The sequence below is a fragment of the Natator depressus genome, chromosome 24 (assembly GCF_965152275.1).
Source record: "Natator depressus isolate rNatDep1 chromosome 24, rNatDep2.hap1, whole genome shotgun sequence".
Taxonomy (NCBI): domain Eukaryota; kingdom Metazoa; phylum Chordata; order Testudines; family Cheloniidae; genus Natator; species Natator depressus.
The window spans coordinates 23,029,215-23,055,628 of NC_134257.1; the positions used below are offsets into that span (position 1 = coordinate 23,029,215).

General features: G+C 50.2%; 1 protein-coding gene across 1 annotated transcript; it reads right to left on the reverse strand.

Moving 5' to 3' along the window:
- Positions 1 to 714: 714 nt before the first annotated feature.
- On the reverse strand, positions 715 to 2,601 carry LOC141977001 (anionic trypsin-2-like). Its single transcript, XM_074938201.1, has 4 exons — positions 2,476 to 2,601; positions 2,080 to 2,339; positions 1,038 to 1,174; positions 715 to 864 (listed from the first exon to the last, which is right to left on the reverse strand). Exons 2-4 carry the CDS (start codon positions 2,327 to 2,329, stop codon positions 715 to 717), a joined length of 537 nt encoding a protein of 178 aa, XP_074794302.1. The 5' UTR covers positions 2,330 to 2,339; positions 2,476 to 2,601.
- Positions 2,602 to 26,414: the final 23,813 nt, after the last annotated feature.

Below are 26,414 nucleotides of genomic sequence, written 5' to 3' on the forward strand. Positions count from 1 at the left end.
TCTGTCTTGAAAGCCTTAATACTCCGATGGGGGCTGGCGGAGAGGAACTTAACTTCTGCCCAAATAAATTTGTTAGTCTCTAAGGTGCCACAAGGACCACTCTGAAACTTACCTCTCAGGGTATATGTGTGCAGTGTCTGGGGGAGGGGCTCGGCGCCTAGCACCCAGCCCCAGCACACTTTTAAACCAGTGCCCTTTAATACAGAAGGTGCAAACATGCGGCGCTGGATGAGTTACTGATGTGACTGCGTGGCACTGAGTGTGCAGCGGGATCTGTGTGGTCAGGCCCTGGTGACCTTCTGTGCCTTCGGATCTGATTGCAGGTTCGGGGACTGTTTGAGAAGCACTGAATAAAAAGGGGGCACAAAGAGGGCAGAACATTTCCTTATAGTGCAGGAGTTGCTGGGAAAGATTTTCTGGCTTGTGCTGTTCCGGGGATCGGACTAGGTCTCTTCTGGCCTTAAAACGGCTAGTTGCTATGTTAATTATTATTAATTAGCTGAGCCTGTAATCGTCAGGACCCAGAGCACAACACAAACAGGAATAACTTGTGGGGTCAGCTGGATTTATTGCCACCTCTTGCACTCGCTCTGGCTATGCAGTACAGTGGTAGTGCACCAACCCACATTGAGATGCCCTTCCTCTTCCCCTGGTCTGGGTCCAGTGGAGCGGTGGGAGTGTACATGTTCCCAGACGTGAAGCATTCTGTCTGAACTAGTTGGCAGCCATGGTGCTCTCGATCCAGGGCAGCAGGGAGCAGACTTTGGTGTAGACACCGGGTTGGTCCTTCTGGGCACAGCCAATCCCCCAGGACACAATGCCCTGCAGCTCCCCGTTGCAGACCAGTGGACCACCAGAGTCTCCCTGTGTGTAAGTTGAGAGGAAGGAGATGCCAGCAAATTAACGGGCGGTTAAAGTCACCATACCTCCCCAGTCCCTTATACTGCATGCATTCCCCAGGTCCTTCCCCCTGTTTGCTGGCAGGAGGGCTAGAGTCTCTCTAACAGCCTGACAGGGCCGTGGCCATTAGCCCTCACCTGGCATGCATCCTTGCCTCCCTCCAGGTAGCCAGCGCACAGCATGGTGTTGGTGATCATCCCAGGGTAGGAGCCCTCGCACTCCGTGTTGCTGAGGATGGGGATGTTGACGCACTGCAGGTTGTATGGGCTGAACACTGAAAGGTAGAGGGGAATTGTTAGCACTAGGCATTCTCCTCCTTTCCATGCTGCACCCTGGAGGGATAAAATCGCTATCCTGAACACTAGTCAGGGAGGCAGAATACTCTGAATGTGAAAGTGGGCGTCACCGTGCCTGGATTAGGGGCTAGTGGGTTAGAGCAGGGTGGGCGTGGGAGTCAGGACTCCTGGGTTCCCTCCCCAACTCTGGGAGGGTGTGGGGTCTAGTGGATTAGAGCGGGGGGGCCAGGAGCCGGGACTCCTGGGTCCTATCCTGGCTCTGAAGGAGGAATAGGGGCTAGTGGGTTAGAGTAGGGTGTGTGTGGAGCGGGGAAGTCAGGACTCCTGGGCTATCTCCACAGCTCTGGAGGAGCTCTGGCATAGTTCCCCCTCTGTAAAATGGGGTTGGGCTCCCTGTGGGGTGGGGAAGGGGCACATGTGAGGATGGTTTAGTTACTGTTGGCAATACCCATCACCTTGTATCCGGCCTTTGTTTTCTCAGGTATGTGAACAAGTGCCTTGTGCTAACTCCATGCACCGTTCGAGGCACCAGTTCACAGCCAGCCTCAGTGGACACTAACCTCTGGGCTGTGCCAGCTGGCCAGGTCCGGGCAGTGTCAATACAGGGCGGAGGGTGCACAGAGATGGACTCAGAGCTCATCACTAGGGTTGTGGAAGGGGGCTCCAGTGGGGTTTGGCAGGCCAGGTCAGGGTGCCCCACTTGTATAAAATCCCTGTTTGCTGTAGCTCCCCCCAACCCTGCCTCTCCGTGTCTGTGCTTGGACTAGGAGTTCTCTGGGCAGGGACGTCCACAAATGCCTGGCACATTGTGGGCCGTGTTATCAGCAGATGATGGTGTTGAGCAGCCTGGGAGCTCCTGAGACAGAGAGAGGGCTAAACTCACCACCGTCACTGAGGATATTGCCCCATCCCGACACCACACAGGAAGTGCCAGCAGCTGGGCAGGCGGTCGGCAGGGGAACGGGCTGGACATAGGCGTCAGTCTGGACAGGGTGGGCCAACTTGATGAGCATGATGTCGTGGTCCATTGTCTGGTAGTCATAGCTGGGGTGCCACACGATGGTCTCGATGCGCATCAGGTGCTCGGTATGTTCAAAGACCTGGATGTTGTGGTCTCCCAGGATCACCTGCATGGAGTTGGGGCTGGGAAACAAACGGTGGCTCAGAGCCCCTCTGGACAGGCCCCACCAGCCCCTCTAATCTCAGCCTGCTCCCACCCCCTGGTACTGCAATAAAGACGCAGTGACATGCACACACAGACGCTGAGTTCCTCACTTACTAGTTCCAGCAGTGGGCAGCTGACACCACCCACTGGTCCGTAATGAGGGATCCACCACAGAAATGGTACCCGACGTTTAGGGAGACCTGCCAGGGCTGTGAATGGGGGGTGCACTCGTATCCCCCAACAATCTTGTCTCCTCCGTGTGGTGCAGCAGCTGTGGGGTGAAAGCGTTCACTGGATTACATGGGTGACATCTGTAATGAAGCGGCAATGCATGCAGCGGGGCTGGGAAAGCTCTGGACTCTTGTTCCTGTCCCCGCTTTGGGTCTGACAAGCTCGTGGTGGGCTCTGGCGCTGACCAGGGTGGACGCTGTTAGTGTGTCAAATCCTTCAGGTGTGAATTTTGTAAGTGGAGGACTTTAGAGAACCTAAAACCAGGAATGTTGCTTTAATGGGCCCACGGGCCTACTCCTGCAGTGGGATCCATGCAGATGTTCTCTCAGTGGGACTCCAGTGGGCTAGTGCTCTCCATACAGGTCAGACTGTGGGATCGGGGGACTGCCGCTGTCTCTCCTTGGGTTTTTTACATTTTCTTGCTGTGTTGGAAACACAGCACAAGAGCCTTGACTCATGCGGACGGAAGCCAGGTAATGAAACTGCTGAGCCTTGTTCCACTTGCCTGAGACGAGCAAAATGCAGAAGGTGAATAAATCCCATACAGGGTGAATAGAACCCAGGCTTTTGCACCAGTCTCTGCCATGATCAGTGACATGGGAGCATTTTAGACATTGAAAATGACCCTCCAATGTCATTTGGATAAACTCTTAGAGAGATAAAGGACCTTGTTTACAATCTGCAGGGGAGGGAAGGTGTCTGTTGTCAGGAGCTTTAAACTCTTGTGAGCACTGGCAAGGTGGCACAGACTGCGCACGTGTGAGTCTAGGATGCCCATTTGGCTTGTGGGATTCATTGCTTAGGCCCCAATCCTGCAAACACTCGTACATACATATGACCTTACTCAGGTGAGTCAGCCCATTGGGTTTGCACACTATATGTTGCTGGATTAGGGGCCTTATTTTGGTAACAGTCATTTTAAATACCACTGTTAGATAGACAGGGCTCTCTCCTGTGCGGCAATGGGCCACTGCTCTGTTCCCATTTATCTGCATTGATTGTTAAATTGCATAGGCAGTTGCTTGACCACACTTCGGTTTGTTATGAGGTAGATTCAAGTGACCAAATAACCAGGATCAGTGAGGTTTATTGCTGAAAGCCAATAATAAGAAAGTGCAGGGAAAAGGTTCTATACGATACCAGTCTCCAGGAAGCTGTCTCATTCAGCATTGTTACATTTACCTGACACGGAAGGTATGCTCACAAAGTTACGCCCCTAAAGCCATCTTTTTATGTCCTGCCTGTTTACAAGTACAAGGTGCTATGTGTGTCATCTGAAGCTAGATTTAACTAATCAGCTTTCTACCTTGTTTTCCTGGTACCATGTCCTACCCGTATCAGGTTTGTTTTGAAGACTTGCATTCCAGGGAACAAAGGGCATGAAAGCACCTCCTGGGTCTGAGCGAGGGTAGAACGATCATGTCTTGTCCTTTTCCTTAGGGACATTCCAGTATAGGCCTGTAAGAGCAACTCCCTATCTGGTGCTATGGTAAAGCTGTCATCTCTCCTGGGCTTGACAGCTTCCCTATTTGCTTAAGCCAAAACTTTCTTTAGTAAATGCAAGGGGTTATGGGACACTCAGCATAAGTGATTAGGGTTCTATAACAAGTACAGGCCACTCTAGGCTATGTAACTACTGTTATATTATTCTTCTGTGCTTAATACTTACTGATATATTCCTATTGATAATGTGAGATATATAAACACTAGCCCAGCATATATTAATCAACACACGCCTCCACTCCTGCTGGGCAGAGCCAGGACACAGCAGAGGACCTGGCCCTTCATCCACCCCTAATGCAGAGATGCCCAGGCAAACCCAGAGGTTTCAGCTGCTCCTTTACTAACGCACTAGCTCCTGCAGAAATTACACTTTGTTTCATTCTAACCCTTAGCTGGAGCCTGTTTAATTTCACTCTGATTTTGCAGCTATGTCCTGGCCCCTCGTCACTACCGAGCTCCACAAGCTAGCCTGGCTGCACACAAGATAATTACCTGCCACCGCAAGCAACGCCAGCACGAGCCACATTGTCATACTTCTATCCAGGCTGTTGGACATGAAAGAATAAGCCCCAGTCCTCAGGTATTTATAGGGGAGCTGTTATGGAAAGTTTATCCCTAATCTGCTTGCTGGGGATTTCTCCATGTGGGCAGCAGATGCAGCTTTCACATGAGCCACGATAGGGCAATGAATAATGCCTTAAAATACAACTGACCTCTTTATTTCTGATTCTTAGCCAGATTTATTCTTCTAATACCAGACGCCTCAATATGCACCATAAGAGCAGTACAATGGCAGGCGTTCCAGAGATCTCTCTTAAGAGCTGTCTTCAGGGAGTGGGATGGGACCTCAGTAGGGGGGCACTCTCCTCTCACAGTCAGTGCTGATACTAATGCCCCAGTTCAGTGCTAGGGGGTGGTGGGAGCTCAATAGGGGGGCACTCTCCCCTCATGGAGCTGACCCCATTCCCCCACCCAGAGCTCAGGGGTGCTGTACTGCAGGGAGTAAGGTGGGTCTGAGTCGGGGACGCTCTCCCCTTGCGGCTAGGGCTGACCGCAGGACCCTGGCATGGCATTAGGGGGCTACGGGAGGTACCATTTTGGTGCTGAGACATGTTGCCCTGGTTTTGTGCTTGCTAAAGTGCGAAAGTCACTGCTCTAGGCCAGCGGGTCTCAAACGGTGGGTTGGGACCCCAACGTGGGTTGCGACCCTATTTTAATGGGGTGGCCAGGGCTGGCTTAGACATGCTGGGGCCAAAGCCCGAGCACCACCGCCCAGGGCAAAAGCCTTCAGCCAAGGGCTGCAGGGCTCAGGTTACAGGCCCCCTGCCTGGGGCTGAAGCCCTTGGGATTCCACTCTGGCCCTCCCACCCAGGGCAGTGGGGCTCAGGCAGGCTCAGGCTTTGGTCCTCCCACCTCATGGGGTTGTGTAGTAATTTTTGTTGTCAGAATGGGGTCATTGTGCCATGAAGTTTGAGAACCGCTGCTCTAGGCCATGCTATTTCCTTGCTTATGCTGTTTGCTTTCCTGAATCACTGCTGTTCTTGCATAACTGAATATGCAGATCTCAGTGGGGTTTCACCTGTCGCACAGAGAGACAAGGGCAAGAACCACACACAGACATCTCCTAGAAAGGTAGGGCTGGAAAGGGACCTCGAGGTCACCTAGTCCTGTGACTCTCAACCTTTCCAGACTACTGTACTCCTTTCAGGGGTCTTATTTGAGTCTGATTTGTCTTGTGTACCTCCCGGGTTTCACTACTTGCTTACCAAATCAGACATAAAAATGCAAAAGTGTCACAGCACACTAGTACTGCAAAATGGCTACTTTCTCATTTTTATCATATAAATCAATTGGAATATAAATATTGTACTTACATTTCAGTGTCTAGTGTGGTTATATACGTATCACCTGTATGAAATTGTAATTTGTGCTGACTTCACTAGTGCTTTATGTGTAGCCTGTTGTAAAACTAGACAAATATCTAGATGAGTTGATGTACCCCCTGGAAGACCTCTGGGGGTACCCACATTGGTACAGGTACCCCTGGTTGAGAACGACTGAGCCAGTCCATCCCCCACGCTGGCAGGATTAAGCGTATCAAGATCTCCTTGGCAAATGTTTGTCCAGCCTGGTCTTAAAACCTCCGATGAAGCGGTTGGCTATTGCTTATCACCCTGACATTCTCTAGAGGCTTTCCAATGGATTTCCTAATCCTTTGTTCCCCTATCTGCCCAGGTATTGAAGTTAGACTGACCTGAGTTGCAGAAGCGCTTCGTGTGCTATTGGGATTGGTCAGAGGCTGGGGGGCGGCATCATTGGCTAAAAAAGTAACAGCAGAGTAGCCTTTGCTCGGAGAGGCCTAGCTCACAGCTTAGCTCCAGATCAGCCCAGCTAAGGCCACCAGGCTTTTCCACACATGCTATTGCACAGGGGCTCCCTCTGTTTACTGTGGTAGCCAGTTGTAATGATGCTGGTTCTGATGGGACCCAACTGAGAGTGCCAATGCAGGAGAAATTGGGGGGAGGCATAGCTCAGTGGTTTGAGCATTGGCTTGCTAAACACAGGGTTGTGAGTTCAATCCTCAAGGGGGCCATTTAGGGATCTGGGCCAAAAACTGGGGATTGGTCCTGCTTTGAGCAGGGGGTTGGACTAGATGACCTCCTGAGGTCCCTTCCAACCCTGATATTCTATGATTCAAGCAGGGCAGTTACAGTGCAAGGCTGGGGTTTTTCCACCTCTAAGGCAAACCAAACCAGCCAAACAGAGCAGACTTTGGTCTCACTCCACTGGCTAACCACAAGTCACACAAGCAATTCCCTTTGACACTCCAGTTTCCCAGTATCATCACCAGTGCTACTCGTTATGGGGACAAATGGTGATGAAAACCAATACCCCAGTAAAAGAGAAAAGGTTCTCTCGATCCCAAAGGACCAAGCCCCAGACCCAGGTCAATATACAAATCAGCTCTTACCCACAAATCACGCTGTTGCCAATCCTTTAGAATCTAAAGGTTTATTCATAAAAGTAAAAAGATATAGATGAGAGCAAGAATTGGTTAAATGGAATCAATTACATAACCGGGTCATGACCAGTAATGGCAAAGTTCTTGGTTCAGGCTTGTAGCGGTGATGGAATAAACTGCAGGTTCAAATCAAGTCTCTGGAGTGCATCCACAGCTGGGATGGGTCATCAGTCCTTTGTTTAGAGGTTCCGTTTGTAGCAAAGTCCCTCCAGAGGTAAGAAGCAGGATTGAAGACCAGATGGAGATAAGGCATCAGCCTTTTATAGTCTTTTCCAGGTGTAAGAACACCTCTTTGTTCTTACTGTGGAAAATTACAGCAAAATGGAGTTTGGAGTCACATGGGCAAGTCCCTGCATACTTTGCTGAGTCACAAGGCCTATCTGCCTTCTCTCAATGGGTCAATGGTATAGCTGATGGTCCTTAATGGGCCATGCAGCAGGCTAGGCAGAGCTGACACCAACTTGTCTGGGGTGTCACCCAGAAGCACAGCATAAGTTTGAAATACAGACAGTACAGAGACAATATTCATAACTTTAACTACAAAAATGATACACACATATAGACAGCATAATCATAACCAGCAAACCAAAACCTTGTCTTAGACACCTTATTTGTCCCCCTTTATCCAAGATTTGGTGCCACTACAGGACCTTAGTTGCAACAATGATCTATACGGTCCCAAATTATGTCGATAACGTCACACCCCCAAAGCAAAATTGATGCAGGAGGGGATGACACAAACATCACTGACTGCGTCCCAAGAGCTCCCCATCCTGGGTTCTGTCTTACTACAGCTAGTGCTGGGTTAGAAGCCGTACCAGTGTGTAACAGAAATGGTTTATCAAAGTCATGTTCAATAACATGAATGAATCTCTTTACAAACTCAAGGTAAAACTTGGTGAGAACAATAGTGGATTGGATCTGCTCTTGCAGTGTGGTTCCTATATGTCTCATGTGATCTTGCCAAGAGCTAAAGAACATAGCTACTTTATCCATACAAACTCTGGCAAACGTTTGAAAGCCAATTAACATCAAGTCAATGTAGACATTGATGTTGTCCATGGTATAGAAATCTTGGCATTTAGCCGTGAAAGCAATTTGGTAGTGTGCCTCAGTTTCCCCTTTCATACAGCACATCAGTTCCAAGACTGTTCACAGGCATTAACTGTGCAACATCAGCATAACAAGGCCTTTTACATAAAGTGTGATCTTATGTATAGCTTTTAACATATTCAAGGGATTTTCCAAAAGATTGGGCACATTGCACATTTTTACAGTTTTTGGTAATAGCAACACATTAGTTACAAGAATTACCATTAGCAATAACAAGAAATTCATTGCAAGTGTCCATTTCCAATCATTTTTGTCATGCCACACCTTTGGCTCAATACCATTGAGGTTTGGGCCTTTTAGGGTTAGCCTGTGGCTTCCCTTTGCAAAATTAAGGTCTCTCTTTCCTTCCTGTCCTGAAGGATCAAACCCTGATTTCTCTTGCTTAACAGAATTCACTGGCTGATTGGGTGTGCCCTCTATGCTAACAGCTATTAGCAAAAAGAAAAGGAGTACTTGTGGTACTTTAGAGACTAACAGATTTATTTGAGCATAAGCTTTCCTGAGCTACAGCTCACTTCTTCGGATGCATGTAGTGGAGAATCTCCTTTCCGCTGCATGCATCCGATGAAGTGAGCTGTAGCTCACGAAAGCTTATGCTCAAATAAATTTGTTAGTCTCTAGGGTGCCACAAGTCCTCCTTTTCTTTTTGCGGATACAGACTAACAGGGCTGCTATTCTGAAACTAGCTATTAGCAAGTCTTCTCCCAGTCAGTCAAGTAACTTGCATTACCACAGACAGGAGCCAGTTCACCAGTTTTCAGATCCTTAACAGCTACCGATTCCAAGGCTGGACTCTGTCTTAAAGAGGTACCATCCATTTTCACTAACAACTGTTGTCCTTCCCTTACCAACCTCTGCTTCCACACAGAATTAGATGTCAAGTTCACTGAGAGACTACAAGTCATATCCAAAGTGTCTAGAGGTGAGAGTAGACCTGCCATCTACCCAGTCTTCCCTCTGAATCTGAGACACAGACTGTTCACTCACAGAATCTACGGGCTTGGCTACACTTGCACTTTGTACCACAATAGAGCCGCCCAAAGCGCTTTACCTTACCTTGCAATGAATCATGTGCTAAAGTATGACTGACTTGTTTATTTCTGATTCTTAGATTTATTTTTCTAGTAGTAGACACCTCAATATGCACCATAGGAGCGGTCCAATGGCAGGTGTCTGGACTTCAGGGTCCCTTTCCTAACAGTTGGCCTTAGTAAAAACCCAGGTTGCTACAGGGAGTGGGATGGGAGCTCAGTAGAGATGCTCTTCCCTTGCAGTCAATGCCCAAGTGCAGTGTTAGGGGTTGCTGTGCTACAGTCAGTGGGTTGGGGTCTCTTAGGGGGTGCTCTCCCCATGCAGTCAGTGCTGGTCCCAGTACCCCGTTGTGGCACTAGGGGGTGCTGTATTGCACAGAGCAAGGTGGGGATGTGAATGGGGGCACTTTCCCCTCAGTCAGTGCTGGCCCCAGTACCCCATCATGGCAGTAGGAGGCTCTGTAGGGCAGGGAACAAGGTGGGGATGTGAATGGGGGCACTCTCCCGTTGCAGTCAGTGTGGGCCTCAATACCCCAGTGTGGCAATAGGGGGCACTGTGGTGCTGGAGGTATCATATTCGGGCTGGGACATGTTACCCTGGCCGTCAATTCTGTGGTTGCTGAAGACCCCATGTATCAGCTGTGACAGGTCGCTGTTAAGCCCCCTGTCCTGGCAAATCCCAATAAGCTTTGAGAGAGGAATGCAGTGTGCACCTGGAGGAAGTTGTGAGAACGGCAGGGTTGTTGCCTGATGGCTCCCTTCCTGTAGGAGGTCTTGCCAAGGCCGGGCCTGCACTGGGCCATTGGGGACCTTGGCTCTTCTCCAGTACAGACAGGGCTACAGAGCAAAGGAAGCTCCTTACTGGCTGGCTGCTTAGACTGTGAGCTCTGGCCCAGGGTCTGTCTCCGGTGTGTACAGCAAGGGGTGTGATGGGGCCCCGACCCCAGACTCGGAAAGTCAGCCATGCCCATGGTACAGTAACCTGAGCCCGTTGTACTCTCCTGCTGCCTTGGGCAGAGCTGTCCCAGCAGTGAATTACAGTCCATCTTTCCTAGTGTTTAACTAGTGGTGCTATTGGCAGTGAGGGACAGGCTTTCAGTCTGTGCCCCTCCTCCTCATGGGCTAGGAGACAGGAGCTGGACTGCTGGGAGAGCAGGATGTGCTGGCAAGGGGCCACTTGTCCCAGTTGAATGTGGAGCAACAGACCTTCCTATTCCCCTGCCCCAGCACCGTCTCTGCGTCTGACCCCGTGTGTGTGGAGGTATGGAAGAGGGGATTTGGGTGGATGGGGTGGGATGGAGGAGCTGCATGTGTGTGGAGGGGTGCTTGGGTTGGAGGGATGGGTGTCTAGGGAGAGGGGTGGTCATAATGTCTGTGTGGAGGGATGGGAAGATTGGGGGGAAGAGGAGGGGGGATAGGTAGATGGGTGGGATGGAGGCTTGGGGGGATGAGGCGGGGGATAGGCAGGTTGGTGGGAAGAGATGGGGGATGGCGGCTTGAGCAGGCAGGATAGATAGATGGGTGGGAAGGGATGGGGGCGGGAGGGATGAGGAGGGGGATAGGTAGATTGGTGGGATGGGATGAGGGGGTGCGGGGGTAGGTAGGTTGATGGGAAGGGATGGGGAGGGGGAATAGGTAGATTGGTGGGAAAGGATGGGGGGTGGGGGGATGAGGAGGATGTCACGGAGTGTGGGGGAGTCAGGGCCCTGCACCCCCCACTTCCTGCGATTCACTGAGAATCTCAGCCAGCCAGTAAAACAGAGGTTTATTGGACGACAGGAACACAGCCCCAAACGGGTACAAACAGGTTCTTGTAGGTACAGAAACCAGGACCCCTCTGTCCTGTCCATCTTAGGGGGCAGGGAGCCCAGACCCTGGTGCTGGACCGCCCGCTGTTTCCCCAGCCAGCTCGAAAACTGAAACCCCCTCCCGCCATCTCACCCCGCCACACCCCAGCTCCTCCTCCAGCCTTTGTCCAGCTTCCCGGGCAGAAGGTGTCACCTGGCCCCAGCCCCCTCCTGGGCTGAGGTAACAGGCTCAAGTATCATCCCCAGGGGTGAAAGTAAGTCGAGTGACTTACCGGTACACTGGGGCCAGCGCTGGCCCCCGGAAGGGGCGGCGCCTAGGGCGGAAGGGCGGGGCTGAGGGGGTCAAAGCCAGCCCCAGCCCACCCTGTAAGGTAAGTGCCCCCCCCATCTCCTCTTCCTCCTTCCCCCCTCCCCCACTGGGGTAGCAGCAGCAGCCCGGGGCTCCGGGGGCTATTTAAAGGACCGGGGCGGCAGAGGCAGCTGGAGCCCCGGCCCTTTAAATAGGCCCCGGAGCCCTGGAGTAGAGGTGGCGGGGCTCCGGCGGCTATTTAAAGGGCCGGGGTGGTAGAAGCAGGGGAGCCCCAGGCCCTTTAAATAGCCACCGGAGCCCCACAGCTGCTACCCCAGGGCTCCAGCAGTGGGGCTCTGGAGGCAATTTAAAGGGCCAGGGGAGCCCCAGGCCCTTTAAATTGCCCCCTGGGGAAGCTGGGCTGCCCCAGTATGGCACACCAGCTCTTGCCAGTACACCGTACTGGGGCATACCGGCTTATTTTCACCTCTGATCATCCCTCAAGTGAAGTCACACCCTGATATCCCACCACCAATGCAGACAGTACCAGTAAAACTCCCACGCAACATTACCAGGTCAGTACTCCCCACTCCCTACTCCGTCCCATCTCTCCTCCCTTCGAGACTGAACTGAGTGGGGTCAATCTAACCAGTGACCTGGGGAAGTTCAGGCCCCCCTCTCTGGGACAACACATTCGCTATCACGTTGGCACTTCCCTTCACATGGACAATGTCCATGTCGTAATCCTGCAGGAGCAGGCTCCACATCAGGAGCTTGGCGTTGGCTCCTTTCATCTGGTGTAGCCAGGTCAGGGGAGAGTGGTTGGTGTACACAGTGAAGTGTAGCCCAAATAGATATGGCTCTAGTTTGTGAAGGGCCCATACCATAGGCAGGCACTCCTTCTTGGTGGCTGCATAGTTTTGCTCCCAAGGTAACAACTTCTTGCTCAAGTACACGATGGGGTGTCTCTCCCCCTTTTCATCAGCCTGCATTAACACCGCACCCAGCCCCGTGTCTGAGGCATCAGTGAACACCATAAAGGGCTTGTCAAAGTCTGGATTTATCAGAACTGGGGCACTGACCAGAGTCTCTTTCAGCGCACAGAGAGCCCTCTGGCACTGCTCGGTCCAGACCACCTTGTCTTGCTTCCCTTTCTTCCATATGTAAGCAGAGTCAGGATGAGCTCCACCCTGACATCTGGTGGTGAGTTGTGGCAAGTTGTGGAAAAGAACTTCAGGGGCTGATCTCATTTGCATAGGCGCACCCACCCCTCCTAGCATGAGCCCATAGCTGCCCAAATGGTCACTTTGGCTGCTGTGGGATCCCCAGTTTCTCTGTTATTGGGGCAGGAAGAATAAATTATTATCCTGCTTATGTGAATCAAGGACAGTGGAACTGTACTTGGCCTTTTGTTATGATGGAGGGACTCGCCATCTTCTCAGGAGCACTTGCTAGGCAAGGGATATGGGTTCCAAACTCAGTGACTGGAGAGAGGCTGGGGATAGAATACCTGGTGGTATGGGCCCCTGGTGAGGGCTATACATGTTAATTGCACTTTCTTCCTCTACTGTAGAATGTCAGAACTAATTTTGATTCCATTAGGAGTCTAGTTACAGGTTGCTGAGCTGAATTCACTTTGGGCCAATGGTGTACCAGCACTGAGGGTCCCCTACTACAAGCTGAAATCGCAAAAGAGCTAAAATTACTAAGAGCTGAGATTACTGAGTGTTGTGTTAAGTACTGGGGGAGCCTGAAGATATATTGCGGAGCAGCAGTTTGTGGGACTTGCTGCGGGACGGCTGGCAGAGCGGTGTGGCTGGAGCAGCTCATGGGTGGGGGCTGGCAGAGCAGAGCGATTTGTGGGACGGCTGGTGGAGCGGAGCGGAGCCGTAAGGTGCCCCTTAACCCTCCCATTTCCACCCAGGTTGGGAGGTAAAACTCTGCAGATAAACTTTCGAACTCTGGGGCTGCACTGACCAGGGGCAGAGACTTTTTGGTTGTTGGACTTTTGGGACTTTGGGTGACTTTTGGGTTGCTGGACTCAAGAACCAAAGGGAAAGGACACAGCCCAATTTGCTTGGGATGGGTTTTGCTCATGGGTTGTGTTATGAATCCTGTTGGTGGTGTTTCCCCAATAAAATGCCACATTGTTTCTCTCTGTTATTAAAAGGCTTTTGCTACTCTCAGACTGTGCTTGCGAGAGGGGAAGTATTGCCTCTTAGAGGTGCCCAGCAGGGGTGGTATATATTTGTCCCAGGTCACTGGGTGGGGGCTCGAGCCAGTTTTGCATTGTGTTATTGGAATGGATCCCCTGATATTGAACCCGGCCCTTGTTGCTGCCAACTCTGACGGGCAGAAGGGTTACACATAGCTCAGTGTTGGGGGCAGCTATGGAGCTAAAGTGTGGCACAAATCTTCGATAATACCCAGCCATCCCAAAAAGGGCTTGGTTGTGCTTTTTGGTTTGGGGAGCAGGCCAGTCTTTGATCGCCTCCACCTTGGCTGGTTCTGGCTTTAGGCAGCCGCTCCCCACCCGGTGGCCCAGGCAAGATACTTCCGCCATCCCCACCTTGCACTTCTCTGCTTTTACAGTCAGCCCAGCCCCCTGGAGCCGGTCCAGCACTTGTCTAACCTGGGACACATGGTCCTCCCAGGTCTGGCTAAAGACACAGATGTCATCAATATACGCCAGGGCAAAACTCTCCATCCCCCTCAGTAGCTGGTCCACCAGGCACTGGAAGGTGGCTGGTGCCCCCTTGAGGCCGAAAGGCGGGGTCAGGAACTCATAGAGCCCCAGAGGGGTGATAAAGGCCGATTTCAGCCGGGCATCTGCATCCAGCGGCACTTGCCAGTAGCCCTTTGTAAGGTCCATGGTGGTAAGGTACCAAGCTCCTCCCAGCTGCTCTAGGAGCTCATCAGGCCTGGGCATGGGGTAGGCATCAGACACGGAGATGGCATTAAGCTTCCAATAGTCCACACACAACTGGATCGACCCGTTCTTTTTGGGCCAGCACCACAGGCGAGGCCCAAGGGCTGGCAGATGGCTGGATCACCCCCAAAGCCAGCATGTCACGGACCTCTTTTTCTAGGTCCTGAGCAGTTTCCCCTGTGACTTGAAAGGAGGAGCATCTTATTGGCAGGTGCGATCCTGTCTCCACCCAGTGAACAGTCAGATTAGTGAGTTCAGGCTGGTTGGAAAACAGCTGTCGGTACACATGCAGCACCTCTCTGATCTCAGCTTGCTGGGTAGGGCTGGGCTGGGCTGATCAGAGAGAAGAATTGGTTCCAGGGAGGAGCCAGCTCTGGTCTCAGGGAATAGATCTACTAAAGGGTTATGTCCCTGCTCCTCCCAATGTCCACACACAGCCAACACCACATTCCCCCTGTCATAATATGGCTTCATCATATTAACATGGTACACTCGGTGGCGGTGTGCCTGGTTAGACAGCTCCACCACATAATTTACCTCACTTAGTTGCTTGACAACCTTGAAAGGGCCTTCCCAGGCAGCTTGTAGTTTGTTTCTTCTCACGGGGATGAGAACCATCACCTGGTCTCCGGTGGCGTAGGCGTGGGCCTGCGCTGTGTGGTCATACCAGACCTTCTGCTTCCTCTGGGCTCTGGCCAGATTCTCCTTGGCTAAGCCCATGAGCTCAGCAAGTCTTTCTTCGAAGGTCAAGACATACTCCACCACTGATTCTTCATCGGGAAAGGCCTTCCCCTCCCATTCATCTCTCATCAGGTCCAAGGGCCCCCTTATCCTTCTTCCATATAACAGTTCAAAAGGCGAAAACCCGGTAGACTCCTGGGGCACCTTCCTGTTCGCGAACAGCAGGTGAGGTAAATACTTGTCCCAATCCTGCACGTGCTGGCTCATAAAGGTTTTCAGCATCATCTTTAGAGTTCCATTGAACCTCTCCACCAGCCCACTGGACTGGGGGTGATATGCTGAGGCCCAGATGTGCCGGACCCCACATTTCTCCCACAAGCACCGGAGCAGGGCCGACATGAAGTTGGATCCTTGGTCTGTCAAGACGTCCTTGGGGAACCCCACTTGGCTGAAAATGGTCAGCAGTGTATCTGCCATGGTGTCTGCTTTGATAGAAGACAAGACCACTGCCTCGGGGTAGTGGGTAGTGAAATCTACCACCACCAGAATGTATTTTTTCCCCAACTGGGTCGTCTTTCTGAGAGGCCCCACGATGTCCATGGCCACCTTCTGGAAAGGCTCCTCTATGATAGGCAAAGGTCTCAAAGCCACTTTCCCCTTGTCCCGGGCCTTCCCCACCCTCTGACAGAATCAGCAATACTGTTCGACAATAGTAAAGACCCCAGGCCAGTAAAAATTCTGTAGCGGCCTCTGCTGGGTGCGCCGGATTCCCTGGTGCCCTGAAAGGGGGATGTCATGGGCTAGGTACAGTAGCTTTGGGTGATACTTCTGGGGGACCACCAGCTGCCTCCTGATCCCACAGGACTCCACTTCCCCTGGGGGAGCCCATTCTCGGTACAGGAACCCCTTCTCCCACAGGAACCTCTCCTGGCAGCCTTTCCCTAGGGTCTGTGCTGCACTGAGGCCAGCCAGGTCCCTGAGCTTCCACAAGGAGGGATCTTTCTGAAACTCGGCCTGGATCTTGGCGGTTGGGGAAGGCGTCACCCCTCTGAGCCTTGTCCCTGGGCACTCTGTCCCCACTGGAGTAGGGTCCTGTACCTCCGGTGAGGTACTCTCCCTGATGTCAGGGCGTAGTGCCCTCGCTGGCTCTGGCTACGGGACACGACTAGGGCATTCTGGGGGTTGCTTGGCCAGTCCTCTAGGTCGCCCCCCATCAATGGGCCCTCCTTGGCCCCCCATTTCAGATGTACCCTTGCCACGGGCACCTTGAATGGGGTCCCACCTGCACCCGTCAGGGTCAGGTAGGTGTTGGGCACCACCCAATCTGGGGCCACCACCTCAGGCCGGGAGCGTCTCCTCCGTGCCTGTATCCCAGTATCCATTCACCTTCCTCCCATCCACCTCCAGGGGAACAAGGCACTCGCTCCACAGGGACAGCCCTGTGCCTACCCAGTAAACTGAGAACCTTGAGTCTGGACCATCCAGCCCCCCACAGGAGCTGGCCTGGGGCACTCCTCCCTCCTGAGCAGTTGGACCAGCCCCTTCTTCCTGGGAAGCCTGCCTCTTCTCCAGCTGGGTCCCTACCCAGTTAACCCTGTGCTGGTTCGGTTTGCTGAGTCTGTCCTTGAGCTTGGGGCATTGGGTCCATATGTGGCCTCTTTGGCCACAGTAATAGCAGCTCATGTCCCGTTGGTCCCCTCGAGCCGAGCAGTTGGTTCTGATGCCGGTTGTTCCCTTTGGGAGGCGATTCTCCACATTCCCCCTTTGGGGGGTCCCAGGGTGTTTCTTTCTCTGCATTATGGTGGGCTTATTCTTTTGGGACTCTTCCTTTCCACCCCCTGACCGGCTGTCCACAAACTCATCAGCCAGACCTGCGCTCTGCAGGTCCTCTGGCTTTTTGTCCACCAGCCACAGCCTCAGGTTGGATGGGCAGTGTTCATACAGGTGCTCCAGTACAATCAGTTTAACCATGTCTTCCTTAGTCTGGGCCCCATCCGCCCACTTGTGGACATAACCCTCCATTCAGAGGATCAGTTCCAGATATGTGACCTCAGGGGTTTTACGCTGACTCTGGAGCTCTTTCCGGTATGCCTCGGGAGACATCCCAAATTTGTGTAGCAGGGCCTTTTTGAACAGTTCATAGTCCCCTGCCTCCACCCCTTCCATTTGGCTGTATATCCCTATGGCTTTGGAGTCCAGTAAGGGGGTGAGAAACCAGAGCCTGTCTGCAGGGTCAAGCCTGTGCAGCTCACAGGCCTTCTCAAAGGCAATCAGGAATTCATCTATGTCCTCCCCTTCCTTAAACTTGGACAGGATGCGCTTATCAAAGCTCCATGCAGTCCTGGGTCCCCCCCTCACTCAACGCAGCAGGGGGCTCTCTGCTCCTCAGCCTTGCCAACTCCAGTTCATGCTGCCGCTGTTTCTCCTGATCTTCCAGCTCTTTCAGTTTTATCTCCCTCTCCCATTCCAGCCGCCTCAGCTCCAGCGATGGGGAGCTCCACCGTAAGGGTCCAGTAAGGAGCTGGCCACAAGGGTCACGGTGCCCGTGGGGTTCACCAGGCTCCTTCCAGCTCCTCCCATAGCCATAGGTAGGAGGGGCCTTGGAGTGCTCTCGGCAGCAGTCTGACCCCTCCCAGCCGGGACAGACACCAGTGCCCACGCTGCATCTGTCGGGCTGCTCCCCTCAGAGACAGGGATTGGCTCTTCTGAGCGATCTTCCTCCTCCAGCTGGGCAATCAGCTGTTCTTTGGTGAGCTTCCCAAAGCCCAGGCCTCTCTGCTTGCATGGCTCGACCAGGTCCCTCTGAAGGCGATGGTTACACATCTTCTCGCTGTTCCCAAGTGGCTGTGGAGTCACAGGCCTGTGTGCTCTCAGCTCTCCACCGTTTCCAGGAAAAACCCCTATTGTGCCAGCCCTTCTCCAGGTCACCACCTCTCTCCCAGGGTCAAGCCGCAGATTCCTCTGCCCCTGGAACCACTCACCAGGGGGACCCCGTTCCTGCAACAGTCCTTCTCTCTCCCAGGGTCAAGCTGCAGACTCCTCCACCCTGGAACTGCTCACCGCAATCCCCGGGGGACCCCATTACTTCAACAGTCCTTCTTGTTGGTCACACCCTGCCAGGGGTTAAGAGTAGCTTCTCCTTCCTCCAAACCTGCTCCTCTCTGAGCCTTCAGCACACCTGGTCCTCTTTAATACCCCTTCATTTTACTGCTCCCCAGTCACTTACATCAGGAAGTGCCATCCACGGGGTGCAGTACATCCCACCTCTCCCACCAGTTGTCACGGAGTGTGGGGGAGTCAGGGCCCTGCACCCCCCACTTCCTGCGATTCACTGAGACTCTCAGCCAGTGAGTAAAACAGAAGGTTTATTAGACGACAGGAACACAGCCCAAAACAGAGCTTGTAGGTACAGAAGCCAGGACCCCTCAGTCCGGTCCATCTTGGGTGGCAGGGAGCCCAGACCCTGGTGCTGGACCTCCCTCCGTTTCCCCAGCCAGCTCGAAAACTGAAACCCCCTCCCACAGTCTCACCCAACCACACTCCCCAGCTCTTCCAGCCTTTGTCCAGTGTCCCAGGCAGAAGGTGTCACCTGGCCCCAACTAAAAGTTCCCAGAAGCAGGTAAAGCCAGACCTTACACTGGAGTCTCATTCTCTGTGGATTAGACTTGTGGAGGTTATAGCAGCACCTCATGTGCAGGTTCTGGGATGTCCTTTTCTGCAAAGAATCCAAACATCATTATTTATGTAAACAGCTCAATTTGTGAAATATGTACCCATTTCAGTTTTCCATCTTTTTCAATGCGGTATACCAGTGGGCTAAGGTGGTCCACTATGGAGTAAGAACCTATCCACTTTGATTCCAGTGAGCTGTCCCTTTTCCCCATGTTAAGGTACATGACTTGGTCCCCTGTTTCCCACAGGGCTGCCTTTGTGGGCCTTTGTTTCTGAATTTTGTTGTTCATGTGATCGATGGCCTGATTAACCTGATACTGGAGGGTGGTTTTATCTTCTTGTAACTGTTTGAGCCATTGAAAATAATCATGCTGGGTTTCAGAGTAGCAGCCGTGTTAGTCTGTGTCTGCAAAAAGAAAAGGAGTACTTGTGGCACCCTAGAGACTAACAAATGGGTTATATTAGAGCTCTCTTCTTGACCCTATACCAGGTAACTAGGATCAATCATTAGGCGCATTGGATGTCCAAACCGAATTTGGAAGGGTTGAATTTTTGTCCTTAGTCTATTACTGCTGTGGATTGCAGCCAAAATCAAAGGCAGTTTATCCAGCCAGTCTTTCCCGGTGTGATTTACTACCTTCCGGAGAGCTTCCTTAATAGCGCGGTTCATCCACTCAACTTGGCCTGGGGACTGAGGCCGGTATGGTATATGGAGCTTTTGTTTAATTCCCAAGGCTTGTATCATTGCTGTAAAAATTTCTCCTACAAAGGCTCCCCCATTGTCAGAATCTATTATTTCAGGGGTGCCATATCTATATACTACCTCATTAAAAAACTTTTTGGCCACTATCCTGGTGCTATTATCTTTAGTAGGAACTGCCTCCACCCATCCTGAAAAGGAATCAATTATCACCAATAAATACTGGCATCCTTCCTTACTCCTGTCAGTAAAATCAATTTGAACCTTGTGCCACAGCCCAAGCCTTCGCTGATGCATCGTGGGTTCTCAGTGTGGAGGATGAGCCTTGTCCTGAGCGCACCGCACACAATTTCGCACCCATGTTTTAACATCATCTTCCATACACTCCCATTCTGCTACTTGCTTTAGCCTTCTTAAAGTCCCTACCACTCCTTCATGCATCAACTGATGGGCTACATTAAGTAACTCCTGTCTTTCTATTATTCCTGGAACTCGGTTAGGGTGGGTTGTAGTGCCATCTGTTGGCTCAGATGTGTCAGCACAGATTTTCCTTTTCTGACCTCTGGTTACAACTGCTATGTCATGCTGTCGGGCTATTGTATTTACCTGGTTATTCCAGGTGGCCTCCATACCCGTTCCTTTATTGTGTGCCTTTACATGTCGCACCTTCTTTGTTACCCACTGGTAAATCCATTTCCATTCCTCTGAATATGCAATATCCTTTCCATCTGCTGCTTTCCACTTGTTCCGATATCAGTCATGTATCCAAAACTGTATCCCCTTCACACAAAAATCACTGTCAGCATAAATATACATGGGCTGTGGGGAATTTTCATATTGCCTTAAAACCTGATAAATTGCGTGGAGCTTGGCATGCCGAGCTGATCCATGGTCTAAATGTCCCTGAATGACTTCCTCTTGTAAGTTAACGGCAGGGTATTTTACACATTTTTTCCCTTTTACTCCCATTGCATTCCCATCAGTAAACCAGATGTGCTTTTCTTGACTCATGGTATCTAATTCTTCCAGTGGGGGTGCCTCTACCAAGGCAATTCTTTGCTCCAGAGTGACCTCTGGACATTCATGTCAGTTTCCTTTTTCAATAAGGGCATGTGTTAGCATGTCTGGCTTGGACACTCTTTCTGTGGTCACCCCTATGTTAACTAAAATAAGCATTCATTGAGCCATTCGGGTGTTTGAGACTTTACCTCCCATTAATCTCCCTGACAAAATGTACTTGAGAGGAGTGTGGGTGCTTTGGATAGTAATAGGGGCCATTCCTTTGAGGGGCTCAAAAGATTGTACTGCCCAGATAGCTGCTAGACACTCACATTCACAGGGATCAAAATTTATTTCTGCTCCTTGTAATTTCCTGGATTCATTTGCTACTGGCACTTGCTTTCCCTCTTCATTATTTTGTAATAATTTGGCAGCCAAGGCCATATTATTGGCTGCCAAACGAATAACAAAAGGCTGTGATTCATCAGGGAAACACAGGGCTGGGGCTGTGAGAACCTTCTGTTTAACAGGGTTAAAGCGGAGTCCTGCCCTTTTCCCCCCTTCCCATTCTGTCTTTTTCTTTAGCAGTTTCCACAATGGGTGAGTTATTTCAGCATATTTATAAATGTGTGGTCTAAGAAAATTGAATCCTCCAAACAGTACTCTTAAAGAGTGGGTGACGGTAGGGGCCAGCATTTCTACCAGTGCCCTTACCTTCCTCTGATCTACCTGTCTCCCTTCTTGTCCAGCGACTATGCCCAGGTATGTAACCTGAGGTAGCACCAACTGAGCCTTGTCTAAGGCTACTTTAAACCCTGTTTCCTGAATTAGTGCCAAAACTTTTTTCATTAGTGTTTGAGATTGTGCCTCAATTTCCCTTTTTTATACAGAAGACCAAGTTTGTAATGCTTTTTTTTTCTGCTGTGCTAAGCTTTAAGTTTATTCACAGGTAATAGCTGAGAAGCATCATTACCATATGACCTTAAAGGTAACATTAAGTTTATCCCAATGTTTAATATTAACATCAAATCTATTAAAAGTATCTTTCAGAGTAACAGCCGTGTTAGTCTGTATTCGTAAAAAGAAAAAAGAAAAGGAGTACTTGTGGCACCTTAGAGACTAACCAGTTTATTTGAGCATGAGCTTTCGTGAGCTACAGCTCACTTCATCGGATGCATAGCATATCGTGGAAACTGCAGAAGACATTATATACACACAGAGACCATGAAACAAAACTTCCTCCCACCCCACTGTCCTGCTGCTAACAGCTTATCTAAAGTGATCATCAAGTGATCATCAAGGAAGGCCATTTCCAGCACAAATCAAGGTTTTCTCACTCTTCCCCCCCCCCCCCAACACACACACAGACACACATACAAACTCACTCTCCTGCTGGTAATAGCCCATCCCTCTTTGAAACCTCTCTTTATAATGCGCATGATAATCAAGGTGGGTCATTTCCAGCACTAATCCAGGTTTTCTCACCCCCCCCCCGCCCCACACACACACACCCCCCTCCAAAAACCACACACACAAACTCACTCTCCTGCTGGCAATAGCTCATCTTACAATGTGCACAGCAATAATCCAAGTTTAACCAGAACGTCTTGGGGGGGGGTTTGTAGGAAAAAAACAAGGGGAGATAGGCTACCTTGCATAATGACTTAGGCACTCCCAGTCTCTATTCAAGCCCAAATTAATAGTATCCAATTTGCAAATGAATTCCAATTCAGCAGTTTCTCGCTGGAGTCTGGATTTGAAGTTTTTTTGCTTTAAGATAGCGACCCTCATGTCTGTGATTGCGTGACCAGAGAGATTGAAGTGTTCTCCGACTGGTTTATGAATGTTATAATTCTTAACATCTGATTTGTGTCCATTTATTCTTTTACGTAGAGACTGTCCAGTTTGACCAATGTACATGGCAGAGGGGCATTGCTGGCACATGATGGCATATATCACATTGGTGGATGTGCAGGTGAACGAGCCTCTGATCGTGTGGCTGATGTTGTTAGGCCCTGTGATGGTGTTCCCTGAATAGATATGTGGGCACAGTTGGCAACGGGCTTTGTTGCAAGGATAGGTTCCTGGGTTAGTGGTTCTGTTGTGTGGTATGTGGTTGTTGGTGAGTATTCGCTTCAGGTTGGGGGGCTGTCTGTAGGCAAGGACTGGCCTTTCTCCCAAGATTTGTGAGAGTGCTGGGTCATCCTTCAGGATAGGTTGTAGATCCTTAATAATGCGTTGGAGAGGTTTTAGTTGGGGGCTGAAGGTGACGGCTAGTGGCGTTCTGTTATTTTCTTTGTTAGGCCTGTCCTGTAGTAGGTGACTTCTGGGAACTCTTCTGGCTCTGTCAATCTGTTTCTTCACTTCCGCAGGTGGGTATTGTAGTTGTAAGAATGCTTGATAGAGATCTTGTAGGTGTTTGTCTCTGTCTGAGGGGTTGGAGCAAATGCGGTTGTATCGCAGAGCTTGGCTGTAGACGATGGATCGTGTGGTGTGGTCAGGGTGAAAGCTGGAGGCATGTAGGTAGGAATAGCGGTCAGTAGGTTTCCGGTATAGGGTGGTGTTGATGTGACCATCGTTTATTAGCACTGTAGTGTCCAGGAAGTGGATCTCTTGTGTGGACTGGACCAGGCTGAGGTTGATGGTGGGATGGAAATTGTTGAAATCATGGTGGAATTCCTCAAGGGCTTCTTTTCCATGGGTCCAGATGCCTTATGCCTACATGCCTCCAGCTTTCACCCTGACCACACCACACGATCCATCGTCTACAGCCAAGCTCTGCGATACAACCGCATTTGCTCCAACCCCTCAGACAGAGACAAACACCTACAAGATCTCTATCAAGCATTCTTACAACTACAATACCCACCTGCGGAAGTGAAGAAACAGATTGATAGAGCCAGAAGAGTTCCCAGAAGTCACCTACTACAGGACAGGCCTAACAAAGAAAATAACAGAACGCCACTAGCCGTCACCTTCAGCCCCCAACTAAAACCCCTCCAACGCATTATTAAGGATCTACAACCTATCCTGAAGGATGACCCAACACTCTCACAAATCTTGGGAGAAAGGCCAGTCCTTGCCTACAGACAGCCCCCCAACCTGAAGCAAATACTCACCAACAACCACATACCACACAACAGAACCACTAACCCAGGAACCTATCCTTGCAACAAAGCCCGTTGCCAACTGTGCCCACATATCTATTCAGGGAACACCATCACAGGGCCTAACAACATCAGCCACACTATCAGAGGCTCGTTCACCTGCACATCCACCAATGTGATATATGCCATCATGTGCCAGCAATGCCCCTCTGCCATGTACATTGGTCAAACTGGACAGTCTCTACGTAAAAGAATAAATGGACACAAATCAGATGTTAAGAATTATAACATTCATAAACCAGTCGGAGAACACTTCAATCTCTCTGGTCACGCAATCACAGACATGAGGGTCGCTATCTTAAAGCAAAAAAACTTCAAATCCAGACTCCAGCGAGAAACTGCTGAATTGGAATTCATTTGCAAATTGGATACTATTAATTTGGGCTTGAATAGAGACTGGGAGTGGCTAAGTCATTATGCAAGGTAGCCTATCTCCCCTTGTTTTTTTCCTACAAACCCCCCCCCCCCAAGACGTTCTGGTTAAACTTGGATTATTGCTGTGCACATTGTAAGATGAGCTATTGCCAGCAGGAGAGTGAGTTTGTGTGTGTGGTTTTTGGAGGGGTGTGTGTGTGTGTGGGGGGGGGGTGGTGGTGGTGAGAAAACCTGGATTAGTGCTGGAAATGACCCACCTTGATTATCATGCGCATTATAAAGAGAGGTTTCAAAGAGGGATGGGCTATTACCAGCAGGAGAGTGAGTTTGTATGTGTGTCTGTGGGGGGGGGGGGAAGGGTGAGAAAACCTGGATTTGTGCTGGAAATGGCCCTCCTTGATGATCACTTTAGATAAGCTGTTACGAGCAGGACAGTGGGGTGGGAGGAAGTTTTGTTTCATGCTCTCTGTGTGTATATAACGTCTTCTGCAGTTTCCACAATATGCTATGCATCCGATGAAGTGAGCTGTAGCTCACGAAAGCTCATGCTCAAATAAACTGGTTAGTCTCTAAGGTGCCACAAGTACTCCTTTTTTTTTTTAAAAGTATCTTGTTATCCCATGTTTTTTATTTAGAAAATTTGTTTTTGAGGCCAGTGTGTTCAATGTTCTCTTGAAATTCTTTGTATAGGCTTTTAAATTTAATTATATCCTTGGGGTTTAGGTGAATTAAAAGGTAGGGGTGTCATGCATATAAACGGACCCCTTTTGTACCTGTCTTCAGATTTCAGCACTTCATACACACAAAAATTAGTATATTTTTTCTACTTAGGGTTAACCTGTCCCTCTCTTATTCTTTAGTTTGACTCCTTTGTGCTGCCATTTATGGGCAGTTCTTTTCTTCCTGTATCAGTTAGGTAATTTGCATTGACACAGAGGCTTTCTGGCTTACTTTTCGATCCAAAGCCAGCAGCACCTCAGAGACTCTGTCTTAAAAGGGACACAAGCAACTTCCACCAGAGTTTTGATTTCTTTCCACTTTTAACTTCTGCTTCCAAAACACACAGCGATTTGAAAAAGAAAACACAACCTATTGTGTCTCCCTTTGGATCCCTAATAGGATTTTAATTAAGTAGTATGGTATGTTTTCACATTTCTTTTACCCCTTCTACAATATACACTGCACATGTTTTGGGGAAAATGCATATTGCTTCCATAGTTTAACTTCTATAAGATTAGCCATATAAATTTTTATATAGGGAGTAGCTGTTTCTTTTGTGCTCACAGAGTTTTTATGTACCCTTTTTAAAGTGACAGTTTGATTACACAGAGCCACCTTAAGGCTCAGTGTGGGGCACTGTCTTTTTTTTTTTAATTTCTTATTTTTTTACTACAGCTCTTATCTGCTATTTTGTTACCAAAAAACAAATCCAGAATCTCTTCCCATTCTCCTGGTTTTGACTGCCTTTCTGCAGCCATGGCTTTGGTCTTTAAAAAGATATTGAACTTATAAAGCAGTAAGGGTATGTCTACACTACGAAATTAGGTCGAATTTATAGAATTCGGTTTGTTAGAAATCGGTTTTATATATTCGAGTGTGTGTGTCCCCACAGAAAATGCTCTAAGTGCATTAAGTGCATTAACTCGGCGGAGTGCTTCCACAGTACCGAGGCTAGAGTCGACTTCCGGAGTGTTGCACTGTGGGTAGCTATCCCACAGTTCCCGCAGTCTCCGCTGCCCATTGGAATTCTGGGTTGAGATCCCAATGCCTGATGGGGCTAAAACATTGTCGCGGGTGGTTCTGGGTACATATCGTCAGGCCCCCGTTCCCTCCCTCCCTCCGTGAAAGCAAGGGCAGACAATCGTTTCGCGCCTTTTTTCCTGAGTTACCTGTGCAGACGCCATACCACGGCAAGCATGGAGCCCACTCAGGTAACCGTCACCGTATGTCTCCTGGGTGCTGGCAGACGTGGTACTGCATTGCTACACAGCAGCATCAACCCATTGCCTTGTGGCAGCAGATGGTACAGTACTGGTACCGTTTAAAGGCGCGCTGGCGCAGTTTACTGACTCGCTTAGACCTCAGCGAAACCAACATTCCCACTGTTATTACTGCTTGCTGTGTGCTCCACAATATCTGTGAGAGTAAGGGGGAGACGTTTATGGCGGGTTGGGAGATTGAGGCAAATCGCATGGCTGCTGGTTAAGCGCAGCCAGACACCAGGGCGGTTAGAAGAGCACAGGAGGGCGCGGTACGCATCAGAGAAGCTTTGAAAACCAGTTTCATGACTGGCCAGGCTACGGTGTGAAAGTTCTCTTTGTTTTTCCTTGATGAAACCCCCCGCCCCTTGGTTCACTCTACTTCCCTGTAAGCTAACCACCCTCCCCTCCTCCCTTCGATCACCGCTTGCAGAGGCAATAAAGTCATTGTTGCTTCACATTCATGCATTCTTTATTCATTCATCACACAAATAGGGGGATGACTACCAAGGTAGCCCAGGAAGGGTGGTGGAGGAGGGAAGGAAAATGCCACA